The sequence below is a fragment of the Embiotoca jacksoni genome, unplaced genomic scaffold (assembly GCF_022577435.1).
Source record: "Embiotoca jacksoni isolate LCO1_2020_lvr unplaced genomic scaffold, fEmbJac1.0.p SCAF_4, whole genome shotgun sequence".
Classification (NCBI taxonomy): Eukaryota; Metazoa; Chordata; class Actinopteri; family Embiotocidae; genus Embiotoca; species Embiotoca jacksoni.
The window spans coordinates 1,716,470-1,741,849 of NW_027185392.1; the positions used below are offsets into that span (position 1 = coordinate 1,716,470).

A 25,380-nucleotide genomic window follows, 5' to 3' on the forward strand; every position below is an offset into this window, starting at 1 on the left:
AACTTAAGTTTTAAAGTCCATCGAGTAAAAGTTTTACCGCCATCAGCAAGAATTAAAGTTTTGTCTGTGTTGAGCTGCAGGATGTTTTGCGATAGTTTCAGAAAGTAGTCAGACCCCTTTACTTCTTGCACGCTTTATTGTTGTGCATTTAATTTTAAATGGATAAAAAAAAAAAAAAAAAAAAAAAAAAATTTAAATCTTCAATATACAATCAAAAACCCCAAAACACAAATATATATATTTTTTTTTTAGAAATGTCTGAAGCTGAAATCTCAAATTTTCAAAAGTGTTCAGTTTTATTCTACTCTGGGGAAGAAAAGGAAAAATGAAGGAAAACCCCCTAAATCAGTAGATATGTTCAAACATTTGACTGCTACTGTAGGTTCTATGTTTAGCATGAAAAACTAGAAAATGTCATTAATTTTTTTTTTTTAATGTGTTTCGGTGTCATCTTTTGCTGCACCACTTTATCAAATCGGAAATATTCGAAATATCTTTGACGTGTTTTCAGAATTAAAAGCAGATTTTCCTACAAATTAGTGACTGATGATTAAGATTTTGAAACACAATCAGTCTCTGTGTTTCTGTTCTGAGAGCTAAAAAAAAAAAAAACAGCAGCAAAAACAAGAATTTTTGTACTTAATCCAAAACAAAACAGTAAATCAGAGAGTAAATAACTGCTTTATAATGAAGAGTCAGTGACTGATGTTATTGAACCTGTTCGGAAAACTCTCAAACGTCCTCCACGATGAAGAGGGTTGAAGAAATACCTGCGTTTCTACTGACTGATCCTCTGATCAACAGGAACGTGTTTTGCAGAGAGTTTCAGGAGTTTAAATCATAGCGACAAAAAATATTTAATTACAAGTAGAAGTCCTGCATTCAAAATCCTACTAAAAGTAAAAGTACATGTCAGTAAATATACTAAAAATCAGTCTGAGAATATTTGAAATAAGTTTGTTAATTTCTATTTACACATCGGAATGCTTTTATTATTATTATTATTATTTTATTATTATTTCATTTTGTTTCGCTTGACCTCAGGTTCCTCTTCGTGCTGGCAATTTTCTGTCGTCACACACTGTCCATTAAAACACTGAACAGGTAGAAAAGGTCAGAGGTTCTCTCTCTGCACTCTTTTATGCACCAGTTTGTTTGCACTAGTATAGAATAAGATCAATATGTAAAGATTCTCCAGGTTCCTGCTGGAGACTTCAGTCCTGAAAGGGAGATGGTACCCCGAAATCTGAATAATAAACGTTTAATCCCACTGAGTCACGTGCTAATATAAACATGCTGGCGTTGCACTAGTTTTAGATATTCAAGGAGGAAATTATCACGTGCGTCCTTTTTTTTAATTTTTTTTATTTGACTCTCAATTAATTTGGGGACTGAGATGGGTATCTGTGCTGCTCGTTGTTCCTTCAGCATTTCTAACAGTGCGTGCTTCGGTTGAGTAGCCACGCTTTGTTATTCCCTCGTGGATGTTGTCGCCCGTTATCCTCGCTGCTAATTAGTCCTGGTGGTTGCTGGAGGTATTGCAACAAAAAAAAAAACTCGTTGACCTTCATTAAAAGAGACATCTGAAAAAAACGTGGAAATGAAACTCCAACTGCAGACGAGGTTTGTTTTTACTCTCTCTTATGGATTTTTTTTTTTTTTTTTTAATTCGTGGAGGTTTTAAACCCTCTTCAGTGCTCAAAAAATGAGTTTAATTTTTTTTAATCAAAATAACTATCATATTCTCCCCTCGTGGGTTGAAGTTGTCTCACTCACGCTTCCTGTACACGTAATAACAAGTTTATTCTCTTACATTAACTGCAAACATTAAGACTCATATTTGAGTGTTGTTGTTGTTGTTTTTTTTTAATTACATTTTCAGCCACTTTTGAGTTTACTTTGTTCAGTATTAGTTGTCACCGTTGGTGCTGATGTCGTAAAATGATCGCTACGGCTGTGTTTGTTGGGCTCATGGGACCATAAACGTGTAGAGTTGTGGAATAATAAAATAACTACCTAACCTAACATAACCTAATCTAACCTAATAGCGACCCATTAAGGCGATGTTGTACCTCCGTTTTAGAAATGTGCCTGTACCTTGTTTTAATAACTGTCCAGAAAAACTTGACTTTAGATTTATCACAAGCAAAAATGATAGGAGCCTATTTTAAAACATTATCTGGTGGTTGCCACCGCATTAAGAAGACATAAATGTAAAATGTAAATCAAAAAGTTGATCGCCCGAACAGGGACTTGAACCCTGGACCCTCAGATTAAAAGTCTGATGCTCTACCGACTGAGCTATCCGGGCTCTGCTGACCATACTTCCGACCCTCGACTTGTAGGCGCGGCAACCCAGCAAGGGCTCGTACGTCGGGTTGTAGACATGAAACCAGCTTATCAGATTCCTCCGTTCATGCGACAGACAATCGGTGCCACATGGATGAATAGAAATAAATAATACGATATATATTCAGTGTGTAACTCGTTCTTAACGGTAGATCTCCCGTTTGTGCCTGCAGTCCGTTATCCGTTTCTTTTTATCCTGAACACAAATATCACTTCCGTTGTTTCAGAATAAAATCACTACTACAGCAGTGACTCGAGCCCCGAAACAATCATTTTAACACAAACCTCACTTATTCTGCGTATGACGTTTGTCGCAATATAACTACCCAATTAATAAATTATATAATACGTCGAACAGCATGAAAAATAATGTGGTTCACAGTCACGGAGACAAAAACCATGTGAACGTGATTTGAAGTGATTCAGCAGAGTGACAAAAAAGTTCACGTGCTGAAGCGTTTAAATGCTGGAGATTAAATACAGATGGTTTGGTTATTAAATATTGAATTTCCAAAGTAATAAGATGCCACCTATTATTTGAACTCCCGGTGTATACGATCAAAGCACCGATTCTGTTGCACCTTTTATTTTGAAAAGGGGTCAAACAGGAAGTCTTTGTGCGCCCAGGTGCTTTGTCTGACACAATTAAAGATTACGTCATCGTCTTCGGTGTAAAATTGAAGATTTTCAGCTCAAACTGGAGACTTCCGACCGTCTGCAGGACCGATGTCTTCGACCTACGAGTGAGTGGACACGGAGGTGAGTGACGTCAGCGGCCTCACTGACAGGAAAAGGCTTCTGTCTGAACGCTGTAGTTCACTACTAATGTTATTGTAGGAAATGCTGTCGGACATTAATCGTCCCAGCAGCTTTTTTCTTTTTTTTTTAATATATATATTGTTACGCCAAACGGCCCGTGTAGAAGTGGAAGGTTTGTTATCGGTAGGCTGTCGGTGATCAACAGGTGGCTCCGTGGCGCAATGGATAGCGCATTGGACTTCTAGTCAAGCACTTGAGAGGTGATTCAAAGGTTGTGGGTTCGAGTCCCACCGGAGTCGCATTTTTCTCCTCCTCACACAGATCGGACTGTTTTTTTTTTTTATCTGGTCGATGTGAATTTTACTGAGTTAATCGTTTTTCCTAGAAATGATGTTCAAGTCGTGGCACCGGGTCACTCAAATAACCGTCTTACTGTTTTGTTTTGGTGAGATTGAGTGTAACTTTACATATGGAGGATGGAAAATCTAATAAAAAAAATACAAACAGGAATGTTGAAATAAATACAATTAATTTGTATTTTAATAAAGTAAAATATGAAATAAATAGATGTATCTGTAGAAAATAAGCACATCACGCAGATACATTTATTGAAAGTTAACTTATTTGTCTGCTAACGGATTGACCGCATATGTATTTATTCATTTATTTTTTTTTAAAAATACTCCTTTTTATAACAGCATTTACTTATATACTACAGCTAAAAAAAATATTTTTTTAATAAAAAATTAAATAGAAAAATAATTCACTAATTTATACTTAAATAAAGACGCAAAATATCCGCATTTTATTTATTTATGTATTTCAACATATTTTTTTCATGTATTTCTATATCCGTGTGTTAATGAGGTTACTTCCAGATAACCAATCAGGTGTTACGGTGAGGTTAGTACCGCCCACCTCATTAACATACAAGCACAGAAGTGGAAGAATACAAAGATCATCTTGAAATGCATTTACGAGAGTGACTAATTCTTTATTCATTTTACGATTACCAGCATTTATTCATTTATTTCAGGAATCGTTTATTTATCACAGGATTTTATTTGTCTGCAATTGATTAATAAATTGACAAAAAGTCATTTTTAGGAGCCTAAAAGTACCGGTTTAATACTGCACAGACTATGAACAAGAGTTGTCGGTGTTGCTGTGGATTACAGACGGTAAAGACAATGGAAACAGCTGTGTTTGGAGGTTCGGCGTGAAGCCGGAGATCTGACTGTTCACTCCAGCCACCAGATGGAGGCTGCAGACCGCTCAGAGTGAAGTGATGCTTCAACTCTCAACAGCCTTGATGGGGAATAAAAGAGAAGAAGACAGGGAGTCGGAGTCGCAGGTCGATTCACGCACCCGATCAGATCGTTAAATATTGAAAATGCTGAGGACGTCAGTGGCGTCCCTTCTTCACCTGGCCTCTTCTCTGGCGGCAAGAACTCCCGCATTGATCTGTGGGATCGTCACAAATACCCTGAAGTTTTTTTCAGGCGGGATTTAGAGCATCATAACTGTCTGCACTGAAGATAGAATGAGCTTAAAGCTCCTCACGAACAAACCAATCCTCTGTAAATGGTCACAATTATTGATCTGCAAAGGCTTTTTCGAAGGATTTTCAAAATAAGAGCAAGATTGGATATCTGTCTGTACTTTCCTTATAAAGCTGAATTAAGAGTAGGATGTTTATTAAAGTAAAGGTTTAATGACAGAAACCTTAAGCCTGCAGCACGTAGCCTTGTTTGTAAAGATTTAATTGATCTGATCTAACATAGAAGTGTTAATGAGGATTAAAAGACACTTTGATGGATTTATATGAAGTGATTATTGCAGTTAGCTCAGAGAGAAGTGGTCTGAATCTAAATCAGGTCTTCAGAACACATCTGTACTTGGTGGCACATCTGTGACAACTGTAGCAGTCGCAGATTTATCACTTGTTGCTCTACTTTCTCCTGAAGCGCAGGTTTTTTTTTGTTTGTTTGGGTTTTTTTTTTTTTTTTTTTTTTATCTTTAACGTGAGAGTTGTGTTTCCGTGTCTGTCCAGGCTCCGGTCCCGGTCCCGGTGCCGGTCCCGGTGCCGCCCGAGAAGACGGTGGTCCGGCTGGAAGCGGAGCTCCAGGACCTGATGAGCGTGGTCAACGACCGGCACCGCTACATCTTGGAGCTGCACAACGTCCAGTCCCAGCAGCCGGAGCAGATTCCCAGCACGCACCTGGGCGCCGACAACCTCCGCAGAGGTGAGACGCGCGTGTCAAAGTGCACATCTGTCTGCACGGCAACACTTCCTGTTAGGTGTCAGTCCAGCTGCCGGCTGCCTCACCTGCAAGCTTTTATTCAGAATTAACATAGAAAAAGGAACATTGAATTGATAATAAATAAATCATTGCTATTTTATTATTGAGGATGAACGGAAATTCTGGGTAAAATGATCCACCAGTCCTTCGTGCAAGTGTTTTACTTTTTATTAAATGAATTAAATCACCATTTAAAACCTAAAAGAGGTCCTATGCTCTTCAGGAGCAACTTGGATTCTTTTAGCTCGATGTTTCGGCCCGTAGCAGGATTTTTTTATAACAAAAAAACTCAGATTAAACTCTGTGTGTACGACCTGCTCCGCACCAAACACCAGACGGACAGAGTTGGTTAACGAGCCGGTGAACACAGTGAAACTCAACCGGAGCTAAAAGGGCGGGAAACGCTGCTCCAAATGAATCCTGCTTTGTGTCTGCTGGATGTTTGCGAACTAAAACAACTTAATCAGGCGTCCTGACCCTGCAGCTGCTGCACAGTAAATAAATAAAAACAAACATGTCCCGGTTCATCTACCTGCCTGGTTCAGTGTGGTACCTGGTCCGTGTGTGTGTGTGTGTGTGTGTTTGTGTGTGTGTTTGTGTGTGTGTGTGTTTGTTGACACAGACGGCCGCCCGGTTCAACTCGCTCGTTTTGCAGGAAAGTACGACCTGCGCATCGACATGGAGGACCTCGAGGGGAATCGGCGCTTCGCGGAGTACAAGAACTTCAAAGTGGACGACGAGAAGGTGAAACCGACACACGTCAGCTGTTTGAAAGAAGATTCACAATCCGGTTCGCAATCTGAAAAAGTTCAATTAACGCTTTTGGAAATCCTTTTAAAGTCGTCATAATCTGATTGTAAATCCACTGCTCTTCTTCTTCTTCTACCCGTCTCCCTCCGTCCCTCCGTCCGTCCGTCCTCAATCCCGCTCTCTCCGACTCCCATAACAGTCGGCTTTATTTAGACTATGTGCGTCGGATTGTACAACCTCAGCTATGGAAACAAGAGCAAGCTCGTCTGCCCCCCACCCCCGTCACCGTCAGAACATTTTCACCTTTCGTTGTGAAGATTTATTTAATAAAAAATAAAAAAAAATAATCGTGCAGCAACACAAAGTGCCTTAATGGACGGTTCAAAACGTTTTCCAAAAGTGCAACAAAAGTGTAGGTAAGGCTTTTAGCCCAGTGAAATAAAAACAGATTTACCTCGAGTTGCAGGCAAATAAGCTGACGATGCTCAAGTTGTAGGAATCTACACGAGGAAAAAGTCTTGACTTTGCTTTGACAAAATAAAAAAAAGTAGATTTATCTTTCATTTAAAAAAAAGGCTTACTCACCTGACTCGAATTAGATTAAAAGTAAGATTTATCTCGAATTAAAGAAAAATGGCAGCTTTATCTTGAATTAGATTTGAATAGCAGACCTATTTCTAATTGAATTATGAGGTCAGACTCATCTAATCCTGTTTACAAAACCTCAAAATAGAGCCGACTTCTTAACTAACGACTTTAGTTTCGGTCGTTGCTGTTACAACAACAACAACTGGCGGCAAAAAGGCCTCCGCAGGGTGCCATGAAAGATGTACGTCCTTCAAAATAAAAGCAAAGCTGCGACTTCAAAATAAAAGCTCGACATGTTTTTTTTGTTTTTTTTCCCTGATCTTTTTTTCCGCCACGCCGTCTCCTCGACTCGCCTTTGGGTCTCGCCCCACCAGTTGAGAACCGCTGATATTAGAGCAGCTGCCTGGTGTTTCATGCCGTTTGTCCTCCCTGATCTCAGGTGTGACTCGGGGAACCTGAACGGTCGCTACTACAAAGGGCCGTACAAAGCCATGACGGACGACGGGGTGGTGTGGTACACCTGGCACGGGTGGTGGTACTCCATCAAATCCGTGGTCATGATGTTACGAGCCTCCGACCTGGAGCAGCAGCAGCAGCCGCCGGCGCCCGTCGCCTCGTTACCGGGGTCGCTGAAACCCGGCAATGAGTCCGGCGGCACCGTGGATCCTCCGCGTGGTCGTTCACGTCACCTGACCTTCCACCGCCTCGAAATAAAAGAGTGTTTTCCTTGAACCTGGTGTCGTATCTGTTTTTATTCTGTGTCCAAAGTAAAAGAACACTGTACACTGAGGCATTCTGGGTACATCTGAGGTTCTTCGGGACAAACAACAGACAAAGTGAATTTTTTTTTTTGGGGGGGTGGGGGTCGGGGGGGTCAGTAGAACAGGCCAGCGTTTCTGTGGAGATGATTTTAAATGTGGTCCAAAGCAGCTTTGACTGCTTTCTGTTTGGGCACAATGTGGTTTCAGAGGAGTGTGGGGAGGAAGAGGGGGGGAGTATTCCTTTGATAATGAGTGTTTTAGGGTAAAAAGTAAAGAGGGAGGGGCTTAAATAAACTGCATATTTGGCTCTCCACGGTGTGTGTGTGTGTGTATGTGTGTGTGTGTGTGTGTGTGTGTGTGTGTGTGAACTGGCCTGCTCAGGTTGAACATCCAGGGTGATTACATTCCACAGGGTAGATTAAGGTCGAGGCTGTGAGGACAGAGAGGACAGACAGAGAGGACCAGAAGTTCGCATCCATAATTCACCTCCTCAGTTCAAACTGTTTCTGTTCGAGGGACATGAAGTTCATCCACCTCCTCAGAAAGCAGATCAGTGATTGAGCTTTGCTCTTTGGGGAAACAAACAAACAAACACACACAAAAAAAAAAAAAATCCTGCTCATCAGCCTCTTTAAAGGAAGTTAAAAAAAAAAAAAAAAAAGGCAAAAAGGATCCATGCAAATCCCCAAGGAAGTACCCGTCATTTAAACGATCCGTCAAAACTCAAACAGCTCTGAGTCCGTTTCCACGGGAACAAGGTCTTCTCTCATTCGCGTCCACAGAGAGACACGAGAAACTGTACAACGTAAAAGAAAACAGAGGGGGGGGGGAGGACTCTATGTACAGACCCTGAGGTGCGCCTGGAGGTCGGGTGTCTTCGGAGAAAGAAGAACCAGGCGGGCTGATTGAGAGCGAGGCCGGTCCCACGCTCTGACTTTTTAAGTGCATCGGTGCCACTGCAGCGTGTTCGCCTCCACGAGGAGCGCATTTCATTTGTTCAACATGTACAAGTTCGTCCATCGGCGCCCGTCTCCGAGGCCCACAGAGGGGACGAGGAGGGGGAGGCTTGTTGCGGGGTTATCTGGGCGATAACGGTGCAGCTGTGGGGAAGGAGGCGGAGTTCCGCGGCGAGCCGAAGGGGGAGGTGGGTGAGAGGCGGCGGGGGCTCGCCAGCAGGTCGCCGTTGTGCAGCTTCCACAGCAGCTCCTCATTCTCCATGGACAGACGCTTGTTGACCTTGGACTCCTTCTGCAGCGTCTGCTGGAGGATGGCCTGCTCGCTCGACAGCTGCCTGCGGGGGGAGACAGAGAGCTTGTGACAGGCTGCAGGTGGAGGTAGACGGACAGGGGACCACGGTACGGTGGCCCCGAGGGTCAAATGCAAAAACAGTTTTTGTGTTCGGTGAAATATTTTGGTGTTTAGTGAAATGTTTTTGCGTTTGACCCTCAGGGCCACCGTACAACTGAGCTGCGACAAGACTTCAGAAATAAATCACAGAACTGTACTGATGCTTGACGAGGAAAATTCAAAACCCGCCGCTCTACCTGACACACTATGAGCGAGGTCACATGACCGACAGTCCGTGTTGTTCCTCTTATTCCAGACAGCATCAATCGAGAGTTTTATCTCATTTCAGCTTAATAAACACTGCTGACGCAGCAGATGGATGAACTACCGCCTCTGCGGAGATGAGTCACGTCACCTCCCACACACACACACACACACACGCACACGCACACGCACACACATACCTGGACAGAGCGGCGTGTTTGTCCATCCTGGCCTTGTAGTCCTCGTTCTCCTGCTGGACCTTCTTCATACACTCCTCCAGCTTCACGTTGGTCTCCAACTGCAGCACACAAACAGTCACACAAACAGTCACACGTCACTTCTTTAACGTGTGATAGAGAACAGGCTGCTGGAGACACGTGGATGCCCACCATTTTTTCCATCTCCATGAGCTTCTTGTCCTTCTGGTGCAGATGGTTGTTCTTGATCTCCAGCACCACCTTCAGGCTCTCCAGCTCCTGCTCCAGGTACACCGTGTGCGAGTCCTTCTGCACAAACACACAAAGCACACGTTAGGCGCGTCTCTGCGGGCGGCGACATAATCATCACACTGATGAGAGGACCTCGCTGACGGTTAGAGACGCCTCCATTTGTGGGGTTCGGAATAAAGATTCATTGTTTTCATAATAAAACTCTCAAAAACCAGCGAACCAAACTCAAATCTGCCTGAACGCACGACACACGAGGTTCTGACCGGTGAATAACTGTCTCTACGCCCGATATCTCTTTGTTTCTGGTACAAGCCCCGCCCACCGAGACTCATGTTCACAATGTCATTGGCTGCGCAAAGTGTCAATCATCAGCAACGCCACTTCTGACTGGCTGCATACGTAAACAATAGAAGAGAATCCACCTCCGTTTGGCTATTTATCCTGAAGACAGAATATAAACGCTCCTATTGGCTCAGAGAGCTGTCAATCAAACCAGCAGCGTGCAGACACTACGCGGAAGCCAGAACACCGCTAACATTTACTGCTAAGGATGTTAAAGTTAAGACCAATAATATGTGGAAAATTATGAACGCCTGCTGGGAAATTTGAAATGATGCAGCAGCAGATGGTTTGTATTCTGGATATACAAATGTGTTTTTGATTAAATACTGAACTGGGACTGGATGAACTGGACCTTCACTGACTGAACTAACTTTTATGGATCACTGCTAACACGTGAACGGTCTCTCTGCAGACGTGGGAACTCGTGTTAGTCCGTGTCGTCGTTACCAGGTTCTTGTCGGCGAGAATCTTCCTCCTCTCTTCTTCAGCTCGCAGCTTCTCGTTCAGCTCGTCCTTCTCTGCCGACAGCTCCGATATCTTCTCCTGTTAGAGAGGAAACACACACACACACACACACACACACACACACACACACAAACACACACACACACACACACACACACACACGGAGGATGAAACATTAAACTTTGGTGGAACAGACGTTTGACGGTCGACAACGACACGGCTGACATGAAGTTAAACTAAATAAAACAAAGATATTGTTGCATATTTTCCTGTTTATCTTTAATCTGATTACAGATTTGTGAATTTCACCCTCAAGCTGCAGACAGTTTGAGTTATTCAGCGGCACAGAGGCTCCAAATTCCAGGAACGAATTTTTCTGTGATAAATCGTCTGGGCTGCTTTGCAAGAATTTAAAACATGTAAAATAAAATCAATAAATTTTTTTTTTTTAAAAATCACTGAAGCACCTGCAGGAAAATTGTTTTCAAACCAAACTGGAAGAAAAACACAAAAATTCTTCAACCTCATCAAACATAAACATCTGTTTCATTTGAAGTTTATTTTGGAGGCGGTTTTGAAGACGATTCTTACCGAGAGAGAAGTTTCCGTCTCCTTCAGGGTTCTCTGCAGGTTCTGCAGGTCCGTCTGCTGGATCCTCTTCAGCTCTGAACGGACCAAAGACCAACATGTCAGCGTCGCAGAGACACACAGCGGGAAGTAGATGATTCAGTCCACTTTAACATGTTCGCTGTTCATCCGTTCCCTGAACTCACCGTCCTGCGAGGACTCGTAATGCTGCTTCAGAGACTCCATATCCTGGCTGTGACTCACTTCCTGGTTCTTCCTCTCTGCTTCCTGTCGGCTCCTCAGCTCCTCCACCTGAAGGACACAGACACAGACGGTGTTTACCTGCTGATCTGGTTGTTAAGATATTCTTTCTTATAACGAGTCAAGATGGACGGTTGCGTCTCTGAACCTGCTGCTCCATCAGGACTCTGCATTTGTCCGCCTCCTCCTGGTACGTCTGGTGGACTTTGTCCCACTCCGTTTGGTAAAAACTCCTCAACCTGTCCAACACGGAGGAAACGGAAACGTCAGAGGGCACAAATCACGTCCAGACAGCAGAAATCAACTCGGTCACCGCTGGGGAGTTACAAAGGGAAGCGGGTGGAGGCCTCACCTGTCCTCCAGCTGCACCAGCTCCTCCTTGTGCTGCGCCTCCAGCCTCCTGAAGGCCTCCTCCAGGCCGACGCGAGCCTCCTCCTTCTCCTTCCGCAGCCGCTCGCAGCACTGCGACGACGCCACTGCACGGAAAAAACAAAAAACACAAGGGACGGGTTGAACTTCTGCACCGAAATCATTCAGTTTGATTTAAAACTACAAATATTAGAAAAAAATAAGTCATTCATCATCATTTTTTCAGTGAGATAATCTGAAGACGTTGGACATCAGCTGTTTATTACACAACATCAGGTCTCGGAGCTCCTTGCAGATGTGAAGGAGCCGAGTCCAGATGTGGAGCCACTGAGCTGCCTAGTTAAACCATTAAACAGAGTGTCGCAACCGTCCACCACTCCATGAGCATATGGAGTCCCCCCGGCGTGCTGCCTCGTGGCCACGCCCCCTTGGAGCCACGCCCCCTGGAGCCACGGGCGTCTCCCTCGGCCACATTCCACTTTAATTACTCGGCCGAGAAAACATCTGCAAGTCAGCTCAGAGGAATGCAGAGCGACTCATTCTTATCATGACTAATTCAAACACTCACAGGCACACGCAGGCCTACCTCCACCTCCTTCCCTCCTCCTCCCTCTTCCTCTCTCCACCTTCATCCACCTCCCTCCTCCTCCCTCTTCCTACCGCCACCTTCCCTCATCCCTCCACCTCTCTCTCCTCATCTTCCTCCCTCCTCCTCCCTTTGCCTCCCCCGCCTCCCACCATCATCGCACGCCATGCCGACTTCAGGCTGATCTGAAAAATGTGGGCACAGCACCTGGACTGTGAAGGAAATGAAGGACAGACACACACACACACACACACACACACACACACACACACAAACTCACACGAACCCACTACTGGAACAATAAAAATATTCTTAGTTATGGAAGTGTGCAGTAACAGCTGCAGCCAGCTGTTACTGTCTGAATGGAGCTCTGTGAATGTGAGACAACGACAACTGTGTGTGTGTGTGTGTGTGTGTGTGTGTGTGTGTGTGTGTGTGTGTGTGTGTGACAGCAGGTGCTCAGCACGTGTGAAACAGTGACATCACTTGGTCACATATCTGTTTGTCCTTCCTCTCTGACCTTACTTCACCCTCTTCATCACGATATTTGAGAACCACTCTGACACTTTTATTCTACAACAGAGGAAATAAAATGTCCGCAGTTGTTTTTAAATCGCTCCCGTTTACCCTGTTAAAGTTATGCAATAAATGACATCACAACAAAATAATCCATACTTCTACCAGTCCCTTCAGGGAAACTGCAATGTTGTGATCACAACAATGAACACAAACAACCCCCACAATATTTACAGCATCTTGCAATTTGCCTAAATTCCTGCCATTTGTCCATAAAAACTATTGTCAACAGAATCTCTGCTGAAAGTATTAAATCATAAAGTCTCCTTTGAAAATAAAACTGACTTTATTACCAAAACTAAGTGTTCATTTCCGACCAGCGAGGCTCCGCCCCCTCTCCTCTCACCATCAAAACAAACTGCTGCTAGCTAAACCGCAACAACAGGAAGTGACGGGGTTTGTGGGAAATCTGGTCTTATGATGGGAATGAGGAATATGTTAAATGAGTTTTCTCCACATTTCCAGCTGGAAGAGACTGAATTTTGTTTTAGTGTTGAATGAATGTGATTTAAAAAGCATTTAAATCTCTTATTGTGACAGCAGATGGAGCCTTTGTTTTCTCTATTAGTCACAGACTGTCTGTTCTGTAAAGCTATGTCACTTTTAGACACTTGTTATCACTTTGAGCTCCGTGATGGTTCTCTAAATTCAACACAGAAATATTTGCCTTGTAATCTGTTTTTCTTTCTGTGACGTGCAGCTGGATTATTATCAAAGGAAGTCAGCACAGATTACTCTTAAAAAAAAAATTGCAATGTATTTTCCTTGATTTGCAATTTTTGCTAATTCCTGCACATTTTACTGCAAAAAACTTATTTACTTGATAATTTATGAGAAAAGCCACATTTTTGATAAAAGAAAAATAAAATAAAAAAAAAAAAACACCTGCATCACAACACCACTGAAAAACAGATTTGATCTGAACTGGTAAATAAAAAAGTTCAATAAACTTCTCCAACGGAGGACACAAAAGTGGAAGAATGAAAACAGGTGAGGGAAACACACCTGACAGGTGTTTAGAAGTTTATCTGTCTTTCCCGCATTAAAAAGTGTGATCCTGAGGCGAGTTCTGCACAGACCACGTAAACAGGTTTAACGTGTTCATGTAAGTCCTCTGGATATGAAACTCTGTGGATTCATTCTGACTCCACTCTTCAGTTTCAGGACGAACCAGATGTGCAGCAGCAGCCGACTTTGTGTTACAGTAACCAAAGCAGAAAACCATTAAAGGAGACAGAAACAGGTCGTTCCTGTTTGCTGGGAGGTTTAACAGACAGCTCTGTGTGTGTGTGTGTGTGTGTGTGTGTGTGTGTGTGTGTGTGTGTGTGTGTGTGTGTGTGTGTGTGTGTGTGTGTGTGTGTGTGTGTGTGTGTGCGCTGACAGCAGGGGTCTGAACATTGCTGACATTCCTCAGCTCTGTGTGTGAAGAGACGAGCCAAAGGTCAAACTGGCAGTAAAAAAAGACGATCACAGTCGGAGGTGCTGGACGGGACAGACGGGGGGGGGGGGGGGGGGGGGGGAGTGGGAGGAGAGGTCTGAAAGTGAAGGTGGGTGTGTGTGTGTGTGTGTGTGTGTGTGTGTGTGTGTGTGTGTGTGTGTGTGTGTGTGTACGCGCGCGTGAGTTCTTCTCTAATCCTGCTGCATCAGCTGAACAGGCAGAGCTGCTATTGACATGATACGCCCTCCAGTATCAGTCAGTATTTAGGACACTGTGATAGTATTTCCAGGATGTCACAGATTGTGACCTGAATGTCTGATTCAGGGACTCATGGAGGGATGTTGTTCTTGTGCCGTTTAAATACAGTTTGTGAGAAGCATAAAACAGTAAAATAAGGTACAAAGGTTGATGAAAATGTTCAGAGGGTGTTCCTGTTGTGATGCCCACGGAGCAGGAGGAAGCAACAACCTTCACGAAGAAGTATTCCAAGTGGCGTCTCTTGATCAACATCAGCACCCGAGTTCAATACGTTTTTGTGACCGCTGGTACGAGAACATTTGCGATTTCACCGTGGACCTGATTTTGGTGAACAAAAAAAATCGTCAACACTACAGCCAAGTGTTCCTGAGCCCATGCAGCGATTTCTTATTATGGCTGCTTTTACAGGGCCTGAAGATCACAGACATCTGATATCGTTTTTCGGCCATTTCTACTTTAACGTTCTGTGGCGAGTATCTCGCCCGTTTTCAACGCCCCGTCAGCAGGCGTGTTGAACATTTACTGTTGCCCATGAATGTGACCCAAAATCGGATGCAAGGGACGAGGCTGAAAACCAATATTGGATGGCTGTGAACTTCAGGCCCTCAGGCAGCGCTGCTTTAAAAACAGCCATGATTCGTCAGTGGAAATCACTGCATGGGCTGAGGAACACTTGAGTAACCGAGCGTTTTGACGATATTCTGTTCCCCGAAATCTGATGTTTCTCTGCTCCAGTTTCAGGTCCAAATCACAAATGTTCACGTACCAGTGGACACAGAAACGTGTTGAACTCAGGAACTGATGATGATCACGAGACGACACTTATAATACTTCCTCGTGAAGGTCGTTGCTTCCTGCTGCTCCGTGTGCATCACTGTGCTGCGTTCAGGAACACTCTCTCAAATTACTGAACGCCCCCCTCGTTTTGTCTTAAGCGCGTCTCCACCTCTTCTGTTCTCCTCTTTGTAAACACTTTGTTTTCAAGGTTGAACTCGTGTATCGTCTCAGCGTCAGTTAGTTGGCCGTCTGCCAAGAACGACCGAGGAACACACTTCACACTTCACACATGTGAAAATAATCAACTTTTAAACATGAAATTTTTTTTTTTTTTTTTACTTCAATCCAAAAGATTTCACTGTTTAGTGTCATGAAGCCGTTTCCTTCTTTCTGTCTCAGTGGCTGCTACGAGCTTTTTAAATATGTGCTTACGCCGAACAACGCATCGATGACCACGTCCGTGCGTCTTTGGAAAGAGCTCATAAACGCACAGGTGCTGTGAGCAGATGACGTGCCGACAGGTTCCAGCCTGTGTGGAGGCGTCGCTCTCTCGCTGCAGGCCTCCTCACATTCATCAGCAGCTGCACCACAACACAAAACACCTCCACGCTTTGAATGGCAGTTGTTCGTCCTTGATAAGCTTTGTGTGTGCGTGTGCGTGTGCGTGTGTGTGTCATATGTAAATATCCGAACGGAGGGAGCATGTGGGCGTATGAATCGTCCCTCGGCAGCAGGAGGGGTGTGGAAGTGGAGATGGATCTTACCCAGCTCCTCTCGGAGGTTGGACAGCTCCAGCGACAGCTCCTTCTTCTGCTTCAAGGCCTCCTCGCGCTGCAGAGACACCAGAAGAAGAAGAAGAAGGTTTAATATGAGCTCACCGTGCAGGGAGGTCCGTGTGGAGGATCTGGGCTTTGATCCTCCAGCTGCACGCTGCTCGACTCCTTCAGTTTATGAGTCTTTACAGATAAACTGTGGGGTCAGTCTGTCCTCTGCGGAGGGTCGAACACAACGACACAAAACCTGTTGACCAAGTAGTGAACGGTGGACTCGTTCAGTTCGGGTGAAGCTGAGAGATATTTATCAGAAAAATAAATGAGGCGATGTAAAGGGTGGCTGTGGTTTCCTAAAGTTCTCCGAAAGAGACGATCCTGTTTCATGTTATGATAGAAAATAATTAGCACGCGCGCACGCACACACACACACACACACCAAAAAAGCAAATAACCAAACAAGCAGACAAGCAGAACAATAGGTTTCAAATGAGGTTAAAACTAGTAAAAATGTCAGTTAAATAAAACGAAGCACTTAAAATTGCAACAATAAAACAAAGTTTTAAGAATCAATAAATAAAATTCTGAAAAAAAAAAATTAAAAAAACACCCACCAGGGATAAAAACAATAAGTTTACAGTTAGTTTGATGTCCAGAGGCTGTCAGTTACACAATTTAGGGGCATAAAAAGAGCCACATCAGACCCGAATGGGTTTAAATGAATGAAACAGGATGTATCATTTGAACTGTCTGGATTCAGTTTTGTGTCTTTTATTTAAAAAAAAAAGGAGAAAACCGTTTCTTTCTCAGTGAATGAACAGATGTGTGAGAGGAGCGGCTTCAACTGTTCAGCGGGAAATTTTCTTTTGTTATCAGGTTCGATGTTGAAGTGACTCCTTCCAGGACTTTTCATTCATCCGTATTAGAAGTGCGGCTGTAATATTGTTTTAATGTCTAGTGGAAAACAAATAAACCTCGAAAAACAATAAAGCTGTAGACATCCAGTCAGCTGTAACTGAAGTCTGCAGGAAAAATAAAAGTTGATAAAGTCTAATTAAGAGTGAAGAGAAACACACACACACACACACACACACACACACACACACACACACACACTTGTAGACACATGGACTTCCACACACAGAACGTTAGGATACTTGAAGCTCCACATCTGAATGAATTAGCATCACATTAACTCTGGAACAGCAGCTTTAAAACAACAGTGGAGGGATTTACGACAGAGACACTCATAAAGTCCATCTGCTGTTCAAAGAAAGACAAGGAGAGACTCAGGGAGACACAGAGAAAGCTGGTGGAAACTCTGCAGACAGATCGGAGTCTCTGTGGAAGATTTCTAACAAGGCAGCGTCACGTTTCTCTAAAACAACAAACGATGAACGCATGGAAGAATGTACACACACACACACACACACACCTTGCGTTTCCTCCAGCAGCGGTGGTGGGGGGCCAAGCTGGGCTTGCCGTGGGCTTTGCTCTCCGTGGAGCCCATATCCCAGTGAAGGAGGACACACTCATACACACTTAACAAACACACACTACCCCACACACACACTCTCACACACTCACACACACACACACTGGTCTGTCATCCTCTCAGTCTCTCAGTCAGTGGCAGACTGTGGAGAAGTCCTCCTGAACCAGAAGCACTCCCTCTGCCCCAGCTCCTCCCCCAGCTCCTCCCACTCTCTACCTGTCTCCTCCCTCGGCTCCTCCCACTCTCTACCTGTCCCCTCCTCTTCTCTCCAGCTGCTTCTCCTCCGTCTGGACTCTCTCTCTGATGGAGGAATGTGAGTTATTTCTCCTCCTCTCACCTCTTGCTCTTCTTTAAACTGGTGTATCTGCACTGAAGTCATGCCTCGCCTCTACTCTCTGCTTCTTTTTAAAGTTTGTCTTGTTTCTGTCCAACTCTCAGGACGCCCGAATGGGACAAAAAAAAAGAAAAAAAGCTGGAGTATATTTTTTTGTTTGTGTAACAGAGAAAAGAAGAAAGAGGAAGAAACAAGCTGTTAAATCCATTTCAAAACTGTTCAAACTTTAGAAAGCTCCGCCCATAGCTCCGCCCAAAAAGGGGGAAGACACTCTGCATGAAGTTTACCTTCACCAGTCACCTTTTCAAGTGTGCAGACAGATTAGATAACATTCAAAAAACACACACAGAGCTGGAAGCTCTCCGAAATAGAGAGCTTCGAGCTGCAGCTGCTGCATTCCTCCACCCCCTCCCTCTCCCCCTCCCATCCATCACCCCCCCCCCCCCCCCCCTCCAGTCAGCACTGCCTCTCAGCACACAGTCCTTCAAATCAATAACACAGTCAGTCAGGCTGCTACTGCACTGTAAACTCTCTTTGATCTTCACATGTTACAGTCCTTCAGCTGCAGATACCAGGCACTTATCTTACAGCTGAGTTATGTAACACACACATGCACACACACACACACACACACACACACACACACACACACACACACACACACACTCGCATATATGTGTGTACTGCAGATGATAACAGGTTATTCTACAGATAACGAGTTACTTTCCCTCAGACAGACACATGCAGGCAGATAACAGTCAACATTTTATCGTCTTTCTTTTTTTTTTTTTTTTTCAAACCTCAGATTTGATTTTTCTGTGTTGTCAACCTGCAGCAGATTAGTTTTACAGCCCAGGTCAAGTTATGAAAGATTTCACAGCACAAAAACACTATAAAAACTCCAACTTCAAAAATAGTTATTCTGACATTTTTTTTTTTCAAAGTTGACTGAAGTAAAAAAAAAATCTGGGCTAATCCAAAATATAAAGTTTACACAGTAAGTGCGGTGAACTGGAAATCTTAAATAGACACAAAACTTTTTTAAAGCCACGACATGAGCAGATTATAAATATAATCTATAAATCTTCAATATTGACTTTCAGTACTTTAATATTTGTATTAAAGTTGAGAAAATTTTAACCTTCGGTTGTTTTTTCTGACTCATCAAAAACCTATGCGCTAAAATAAGAGACACATGAAGACAAATATTAAAACTATACAGCTCAGAACCTTTTCAGAGAATTTAACGATAAACACACCAAAAAAATAATGCCCCTGGGGAGACTGAAAATGTGTCCGCCAGTGTCCGACTCCATCAGCAGCTGAAGTAAGAAATCCAAACTAATTGGATTTATTTCGACTGCGCTATTCAGAGAACATATCAGACAATTTCAATGCTCTGATTCTTCTTCTAAAGGATCCGATTCAGGCACAGAAACGAAGTCTTCCTCATCAGAAGCCTCAGATTCATCCTCACCTGCAAATAAAAATGCTGTTCTGCTCTCCACCTGTAACCAGGTGCTGCAGCATCATGTCACTGCGACAATAAACCAATCAGACGCACCTCCGTGTCTTTGTGTCTTGAGTTTAGACATCAGTACAGCGAGATGTCGCTGCCGCCCAGATCTTTTATCATTATCAGAATGATTTAATTGTTATGAAAAATATTGAAGTCCTTCACAGAGATGTTTAATGCTTCAAGTCTTCAGAGAGAGTTTAGGGTGTATCAGAGGAAGGAGTGTTCAAAAAAACATTCAACTCATCCTGCCGACACACACCGTGACATCACACAGGTACACACACCTGATGATGGGCACGTAATGCCAACCCCCCCCACACACACACACACAGGATGTTTCCGTGGCATCGCGTGTTGTTGTTTTTGTTAATGTCAGCAGGGTGTGGAGAAGGTGCCTCCTCTCTCTGCTTCTTCCTAAAAACAGCCATAATCATCATCATCTTCCTCCTCCTCCTCAAATATCAGTGACAGCTCCACGTCACCGGCAGCTGCTGACAGATGCTTTAATTATAGTCTGCGCTTCGCCACAGGGGAGGGACGGGGAGCAGATAACTGATTGTTTCCCCTCATCCACCAAACCTGATGATCAGACCGTCCCCTACACGTACAAACACATCCTATCTGCCTCGAAAAGTGGGCGGAGCTACAGCAGAAGAAAGGGGACCCATCGTCGTTAAGGGAGACACTGTTGTTGTTTACAACTAACAGTGTTATGACCAATCAATTCCGTTTCCCGTACTGCACCTTTAAATCTAAACTGTGATTCACATCAGTCCTGGGAAGTTAAAAAAAAAAAAAACCTGTTGATTCATCTCGTAACTGTCTGGTTGCGATGACGGAGTATTAAAGCCACATTAAAGAAAAATAAAATAAGGGGAGAGGGATTGGTTTTTTAATTTCGCATTCGAGAAAAACTTCAAAATTAATAACGTGAAATTATATTTCCAATTTATGAGAATAAGCCAAACGACTTGCTTTATGAATGTGGTACAAGATGACTTGTCTGAATTAACTTGTGCAGTTTTACTTCAAATTAGTTTAAGTAACAAAAAAAATCTCTTTCAGCTCATAAACTCAGTTTGGTAATAAGTTTCAGGACTTTGAAGAGATCGTGCCGACCGAAATATGTGGAAGTGGACAGATGGAGGGTATCAATGGTGTCCATGGAGGGAAAATATTTTTTGGATGGCTCAGACTTTCAGATCAATTGCAGGAAGTTTTGGCAGCGTATCATCGCTCAGTAAACAACAGAAAAAAACAAGAGGAGGAAAGTATTTAACTGTAATGTGGTCCAAAAAAACAAAAAACAAAAAAAATCTAATCTCCCCATGAAAAACACCTAGAAATGCCAAAATATATAATTTATTTTCTGGGAACAAAACAAGTGCAAGTTGTAATGCCAAATTAATGATAATATAGAGTTCATTTATTTTTCTCTACTCAAACCGCTGAATTGACAACATGCTAACGACAGAAATACGCCGTCTACAAATCAATCAATGTAAAGAACAATGTGAAGTTCTTTATAAAATCACAACGTGAAACCAAAACAAACCCGAATTAGATGTTTAGAACAGAACAAAAACATGAAGACTTTCAGGTGTGAAAATATTCTTAGTTTGTCTTAATGCATGTTTTATTAAGAATTAAAAAAATAATTCTACCCATCACTTAGTCTTGTTTAATTTGGTCGCTTTATTCTCAACAGTTAAAAGGGAAGAAGGTATGCTGGGAAATGCGGAGTCCAATGAACTCACTCTTATTTGTGGTATATCATTTGTTTGGGGTGAGGGGAGGGGCCAGAGAAAAGTATCTGCACCGTGGCCAATCACAGATCAGGAGATGTTTTGAAGGTTATTCTAGCTGACTGACTGTTTTCTTACAGCACGTGATCTGCCTCGACATGAGTGTACACAGTTACATACGTGCTTCGCCCTCTAATACGTTACACACACACACACACACACACACACACACACACACACACACACACACACACACACACACACACACACACACACACACATAGAACCAGAGTTACGTCCAGTAACCACATGCTTTAGAGGGAAACTACAAAAATCGATGTCATTAAATAATCAAAATGATAAAAGTAATAAAGAAACTGAGGATAAAATCTGATGTGTGATGTTTTGTATTTGTATCAGAACATGTTTACACCCCATAATTTATAATTGTGTGTTTATGCTAATTAAGTCAGACACACCCAGAACTACTGCACAGCCACTTGTAGAATTTTTGACCCCCAGAATCTGAATATCTGAAATTAGTTTGAGGCTAATAACTTAAGGAACAAACGATACTATGAAAACATGACTTTAAAATCAGTCTTTTTTCCTTTGCTGCTTGTTAAATCCAGAAACAGCTGCAGTACCTCGGTGAAGACGTGCTGGATGACGGTGGCCAGAGCCTCCACCCTCCTGTTGCCCTGGACCAGCAGCTTCCTCAGCTGGTTGATGGCCTGGTTCTTCTTCTCCGACTGCTCTTTGCTCTGGTTCTGTTTCGTCCCGTCCACCACCACGGTGCCGGCCACTCCAGGTCTGGACGCGTTCTGCAGGCGGGACCCGGTTTTGGGGCTGGACCGTGAGCCGGTTCTGACTTTGAAGCTGAGACCGGAGACCACGGTGGGGCCCGATGTAGCGGTGGTGGTGGCGGCGGGCGCTGGGAGGGCCGGTGCCGCCGGTGAATTACCGTTGACCACATCTGGTATCTGGCATAAAATAAAAGAAGGACAGCAGATAATGTGGTTAATGTCTTCAGTAAAGAATAAATAAATGAAAGGAGCTTTTTTTTTCCCCAGAGAAACACGTGAGTTTAATTCAACAAGACGTAACAGATTCTGTCTTAAAACCAGAAGGACGTCTTAAAATATTAAACAGTGACGGTGTCTCGCTGGGAACTCTAAAAGTGCTGCTGTTAGCTTCGGGCAAGAAATTCAAATTTTAAATCAAAATATTTATTTTCTTGGTTAAATTGTATTCGTGCAATGTGACTAGTAGTGTGAAGACGAAGAAAAAAGAACAACAACAACAAAAAGAAGAAGAAGAACAAGAAGAACACAAAGAAGAACAAAGAGAGGAAGAAAAAGAAGAAGAAGAACAAACAGGAGAACGAGAAGGAGAAAGGAAGAAGAAAAATGAAGGAAAAGGAAGGAGAGGAAGGAAGAACAATAACAACAACAACAAAAAGAAGAACAAAAAGAAGGAGAAGAAGAAGAAGGAGACGAACCAGGTCAGGTGCAGCCAGCTGCTGGTTGGTTACTGCTCCAGTTGTTGCTGTCTGAGAGCTGCTGGTGTTCGTCGGTCGAGCCGGCGCCTCCCGTGGTTTGTTTTTATCCACTACAAGACAACGATGACATCTTACTGTGCGGGCAGCAGGTATGACATTCAACATGATGTCACAAACAAACAAACACACACACTGGACGTGCTCTCAGCCCATTAACACAGTTACACTCTGCAGCAGGGTGACAACATAAAACCACACACAATACATCAAGCAATGCATGTGTGTAAAAGAAAACAGAGGAACACACACAAACAGACACACACACAGTTGGTCAGTCTAAACTCGGCCACAACATCCAAACACAGAAAACATGAAAACACACACTCGATCCCTCGCTTTCATCTAGACGAAAATACGCCCTGCTGACTGACCCTGCCTGAAACAGATGCATCATGGGATTGCCTGGCAATGATGGCCAGTCTGTGTGTGTGTGTGTGTGTGTGTGTGTGTGTGTGTGTGTGTGTGTGTGGTGTGTGTGTGGTGTGTGTGTGGTGTGTGTCTGTACATTATGGAGTGCATTACCAGAGCAAAGCCATTAGAGAAAGCAGCACACATCTTCTCTATTGAGCTCTGTTTCCATCTCCTCTCCTCTCCCTGAACTCCACTTCAGTCCACTCCACCTCTCTGCAGTATTTCCGTCCCAAGCGGCAGCCAGCAGTGACGTCACCCGTTTGTTTATGAACGGCCGTTACGAAGCCTCCAGTTCAGATTTTGTCCGTCGGCACCATCTTTCTAGTTCGGAGCGGTTTGCAGCAGGAAGTGACCATAGTTGGACGAGCGAGCGGTGGATCTGACTGATCTGATTGGAAACCTGACGATACTAAGTCCCGCCCACCGATAGCTGTAACCTGACTGCATCACAGGCCTGTCAATCAAACAGACACGCCCCCAAAAACACATCTTTTTGAAGCTTATTTTATAATTAATAATGGGATTATTTTCAGATGCATCGCCAGAAAACTAATAAGAAGGAGCGACTTTAGTGAATGACACCGCGATAACACGTGGAAAACATTCATCGACTTCATGAGAAAAGTTTAATGGGAGTCTATGGAGTCGGAGGCTTTTTGGAGCCAACCTCTAGTGGCACTCGGTGGTATTGCAGTTTAAGGCACTTCTGGCCTCATTTGTCAGAGCCGGAGACTACGAACACTTTTATATATAATCTGTGGTCCCTCCACCTCTCTGGAAGTCTTCGGCACCGTGAGCATCTCTGTCTCAGGTTTGATCAGATCTCTGAATGGTCTGACGTGCTCGTCAGGATTCCTGATAAATTCGGTAAATACTTCATCCAGTCAAACAGACCGATGACCGCACCGACCTGCAGAACCAGATTCCCGTCATATCGTCCGTAATCCGTGTTTTAAAGATGAAGATCGTCCCTGAGGACTGAGACCTCCTTCAGTCTCAGATTTTAGTTTGAAATTAGGGCTAAAAAAAAAAAACCACATTTGATTTCACCAGGTTTTACTGAAAGTTGTGTGGTTTAAAATGTGCATTTAGAAGTCAAACAGGTTTGCAGTGATTAAATCAGAGCTGCCCCCTGCTGGCCGCCATCGAGCAGAGCAGTTTAAACACTGCAGTGTGAGAGCGACCGGACGGAGAGAAAATCCAGGTAACAGTTTCAGATGAGTGAATATTCAGATCTGATGAACATTCATCATCTCAACAGCGACATGAGCTGAAGAGAACGATCTGATTAGTAATTCAGAGCGAGGACATGAAGTGAAGATGGGAACACACACACACACACATAGAAAGATGTGTAAAGGAAATGAAACACAACTAAAAGGAGTCTAAATCTCGTCCTGTAAAGCGACTGCAGCCCTCTGAACTCTGATGTGAGGACAGACGAATAAATAAAAAGCTCCCGCAGCAGGATGAAGGTTAAACTAAGCGATTCAAATTCAAACTGAGCAAATGTGGGTCAGAGATGTGGGACACAACGGCGAGAGCTTGTCCTAAATTCAGACGGCAGTCCGACTTAAAAACACGAACTGCAGCTTATTTCGGCTGCCGTTTCCTCGTCTGTCTGTCAAATCATCTTTGGGTTTCGGCGTCGTTATTTGCAGCTGCATGAACAGATTAAAAAATACAAAAAAAACATCTGACCTGCAGAGTCGACTGAGAATAAACGCGTCACCCTGCGGCTGTTGTTTCTGTCCCGAACATGTTCGCGCGTCACTGAGCTAAGAACCAAACACATATTTATTCTGCAGTCAGACTCCCTGTTTGTTTGTTTGTTTGTTTGTTGGTTTGTTTGTTTGTTTGTTCGTCATGTTTCCTGAATGAGACTCAGTGGTGAACATCCTGCTTGATCTTCTCTTCCTGACCCGGTGCACCATCACAGCCCTCGTCTCCTGCTCGGGTTCCTCAGCTGATTTGTTTTCACTGACATTAGTCCCAATTTTAATTTCAATTTTTCTGAGTATTAATTACTGCTTGTATGTTGTTTTGGTTTAATTTTGTTTTTTATTAAATTAAATTTAGCTTCATTGCTTAATTTGTTTCCATTTTAATTCTGTTGGATTTTTGATTTTTAACTTAAATGTTATTTTGTTGCTGACTTTAATTTGATGTGTTTTAATTCTGTTTGTAAGCTGAGCATCACGTTTAAATGTACTTCATAAATAAACTGATCAGTTCACGTGTCGCTTCTTTCTGACCAATAATCAGTTGAAATACAAACAAAGCTGAGATTATTTATTTTCCTTTTCTATTTTCTTTTTTAGTCCTTCAAAATAAAACCAGCTGGTGATGAATTCATGTTTTTTTCCTTCCTGAATTAAAAGTTTCGGTATAAAAGA

At 43.2% G+C, this 25,380-nt stretch overlaps 2 protein-coding genes and 2 non-coding genes across 8 annotated transcripts in view; 2 read left to right on the plus strand and 2 right to left on the minus strand.

Moving 5' to 3' along the window:
* Positions 1–2,238: 2,238 nt before the first annotated feature.
* trnak-uuu (transfer RNA lysine (anticodon UUU)) lies at positions 2,239–2,311 on the minus strand. The gene has a single exon. It is a non-coding gene; the product is annotated as a tRNA-Lys (tRNA).
* Positions 2,312–3,011: 700 nt separating this feature from the next.
* LOC138208734 (fibrinogen-like protein 1) lies at positions 3,012–7,481 on the plus strand. 3 transcript variants are annotated; one of them, XM_069166826.1, is made up of 4 exons: positions 3,012–3,108; positions 5,162–5,354; positions 6,034–6,155; positions 7,189–7,481. In XM_069166826.1, the coding sequence occupies exons 2-4, from the start codon at positions 5,243–5,245 to the stop codon at positions 7,192–7,194; spliced, it is 240 nt and encodes a 79-aa protein (XP_069022927.1). In that variant the 5' UTR covers positions 3,012–3,108; positions 5,162–5,242; the 3' UTR covers positions 7,195–7,481. The 3 variants fall into 3 exon arrangements, with proteins under 3 accessions (XP_069022927.1, XP_069022924.1, XP_069022925.1); XM_069166823.1 differs by having other exon boundaries at positions 6,034–7,481; XM_069166824.1 differs by having other exon boundaries at positions 6,067–7,481.
* On the plus strand, positions 3,316–3,407 carry trnar-ucu (transfer RNA arginine (anticodon UCU)). Its single transcript is given in 2 exon segments — positions 3,316–3,352; positions 3,372–3,407. It is a non-coding gene; the product is annotated as a tRNA-Arg (tRNA).
* A 2-nt stretch (positions 7,482–7,483) lies between the features above and the next one.
* The window catches only part of LOC138208732 (microtubule-associated tumor suppressor 1 homolog), a 52,217-nt gene continuing 34,320 nt past the window's right edge, over positions 7,484–25,380 (minus strand). For all 3 annotated transcript variants that reach the window (XM_069166821.1, XM_069166822.1, XM_069166820.1), the window contains exons 8-18: positions 22,514–22,623; positions 21,660–21,995; positions 15,914–15,980; positions 11,498–11,621; positions 11,294–11,384; positions 11,091–11,196; positions 10,909–10,982; positions 10,300–10,395; positions 9,451–9,567; positions 9,262–9,359; positions 7,484–8,801 (exon numbers count right to left, since the gene is read on the minus strand). In XM_069166821.1, coding sequence (XP_069022922.1) covers positions 8,588–8,801; positions 9,262–9,359; positions 9,451–9,567; positions 10,300–10,395; positions 10,909–10,982; positions 11,091–11,196; positions 11,294–11,384; positions 11,498–11,621; positions 15,914–15,980; positions 21,660–21,995; positions 22,514–22,623 — 1,433 coding nt within the window. In that variant the 3' untranslated portion in view covers positions 7,484–8,587. The remainder of the gene's footprint in view (positions 8,802–9,261; positions 9,360–9,450; positions 9,568–10,299; positions 10,396–10,908; positions 10,983–11,090; positions 11,197–11,293; positions 11,385–11,497; positions 11,622–15,913; positions 15,981–21,659; positions 21,996–22,513; positions 22,624–25,380) is intronic.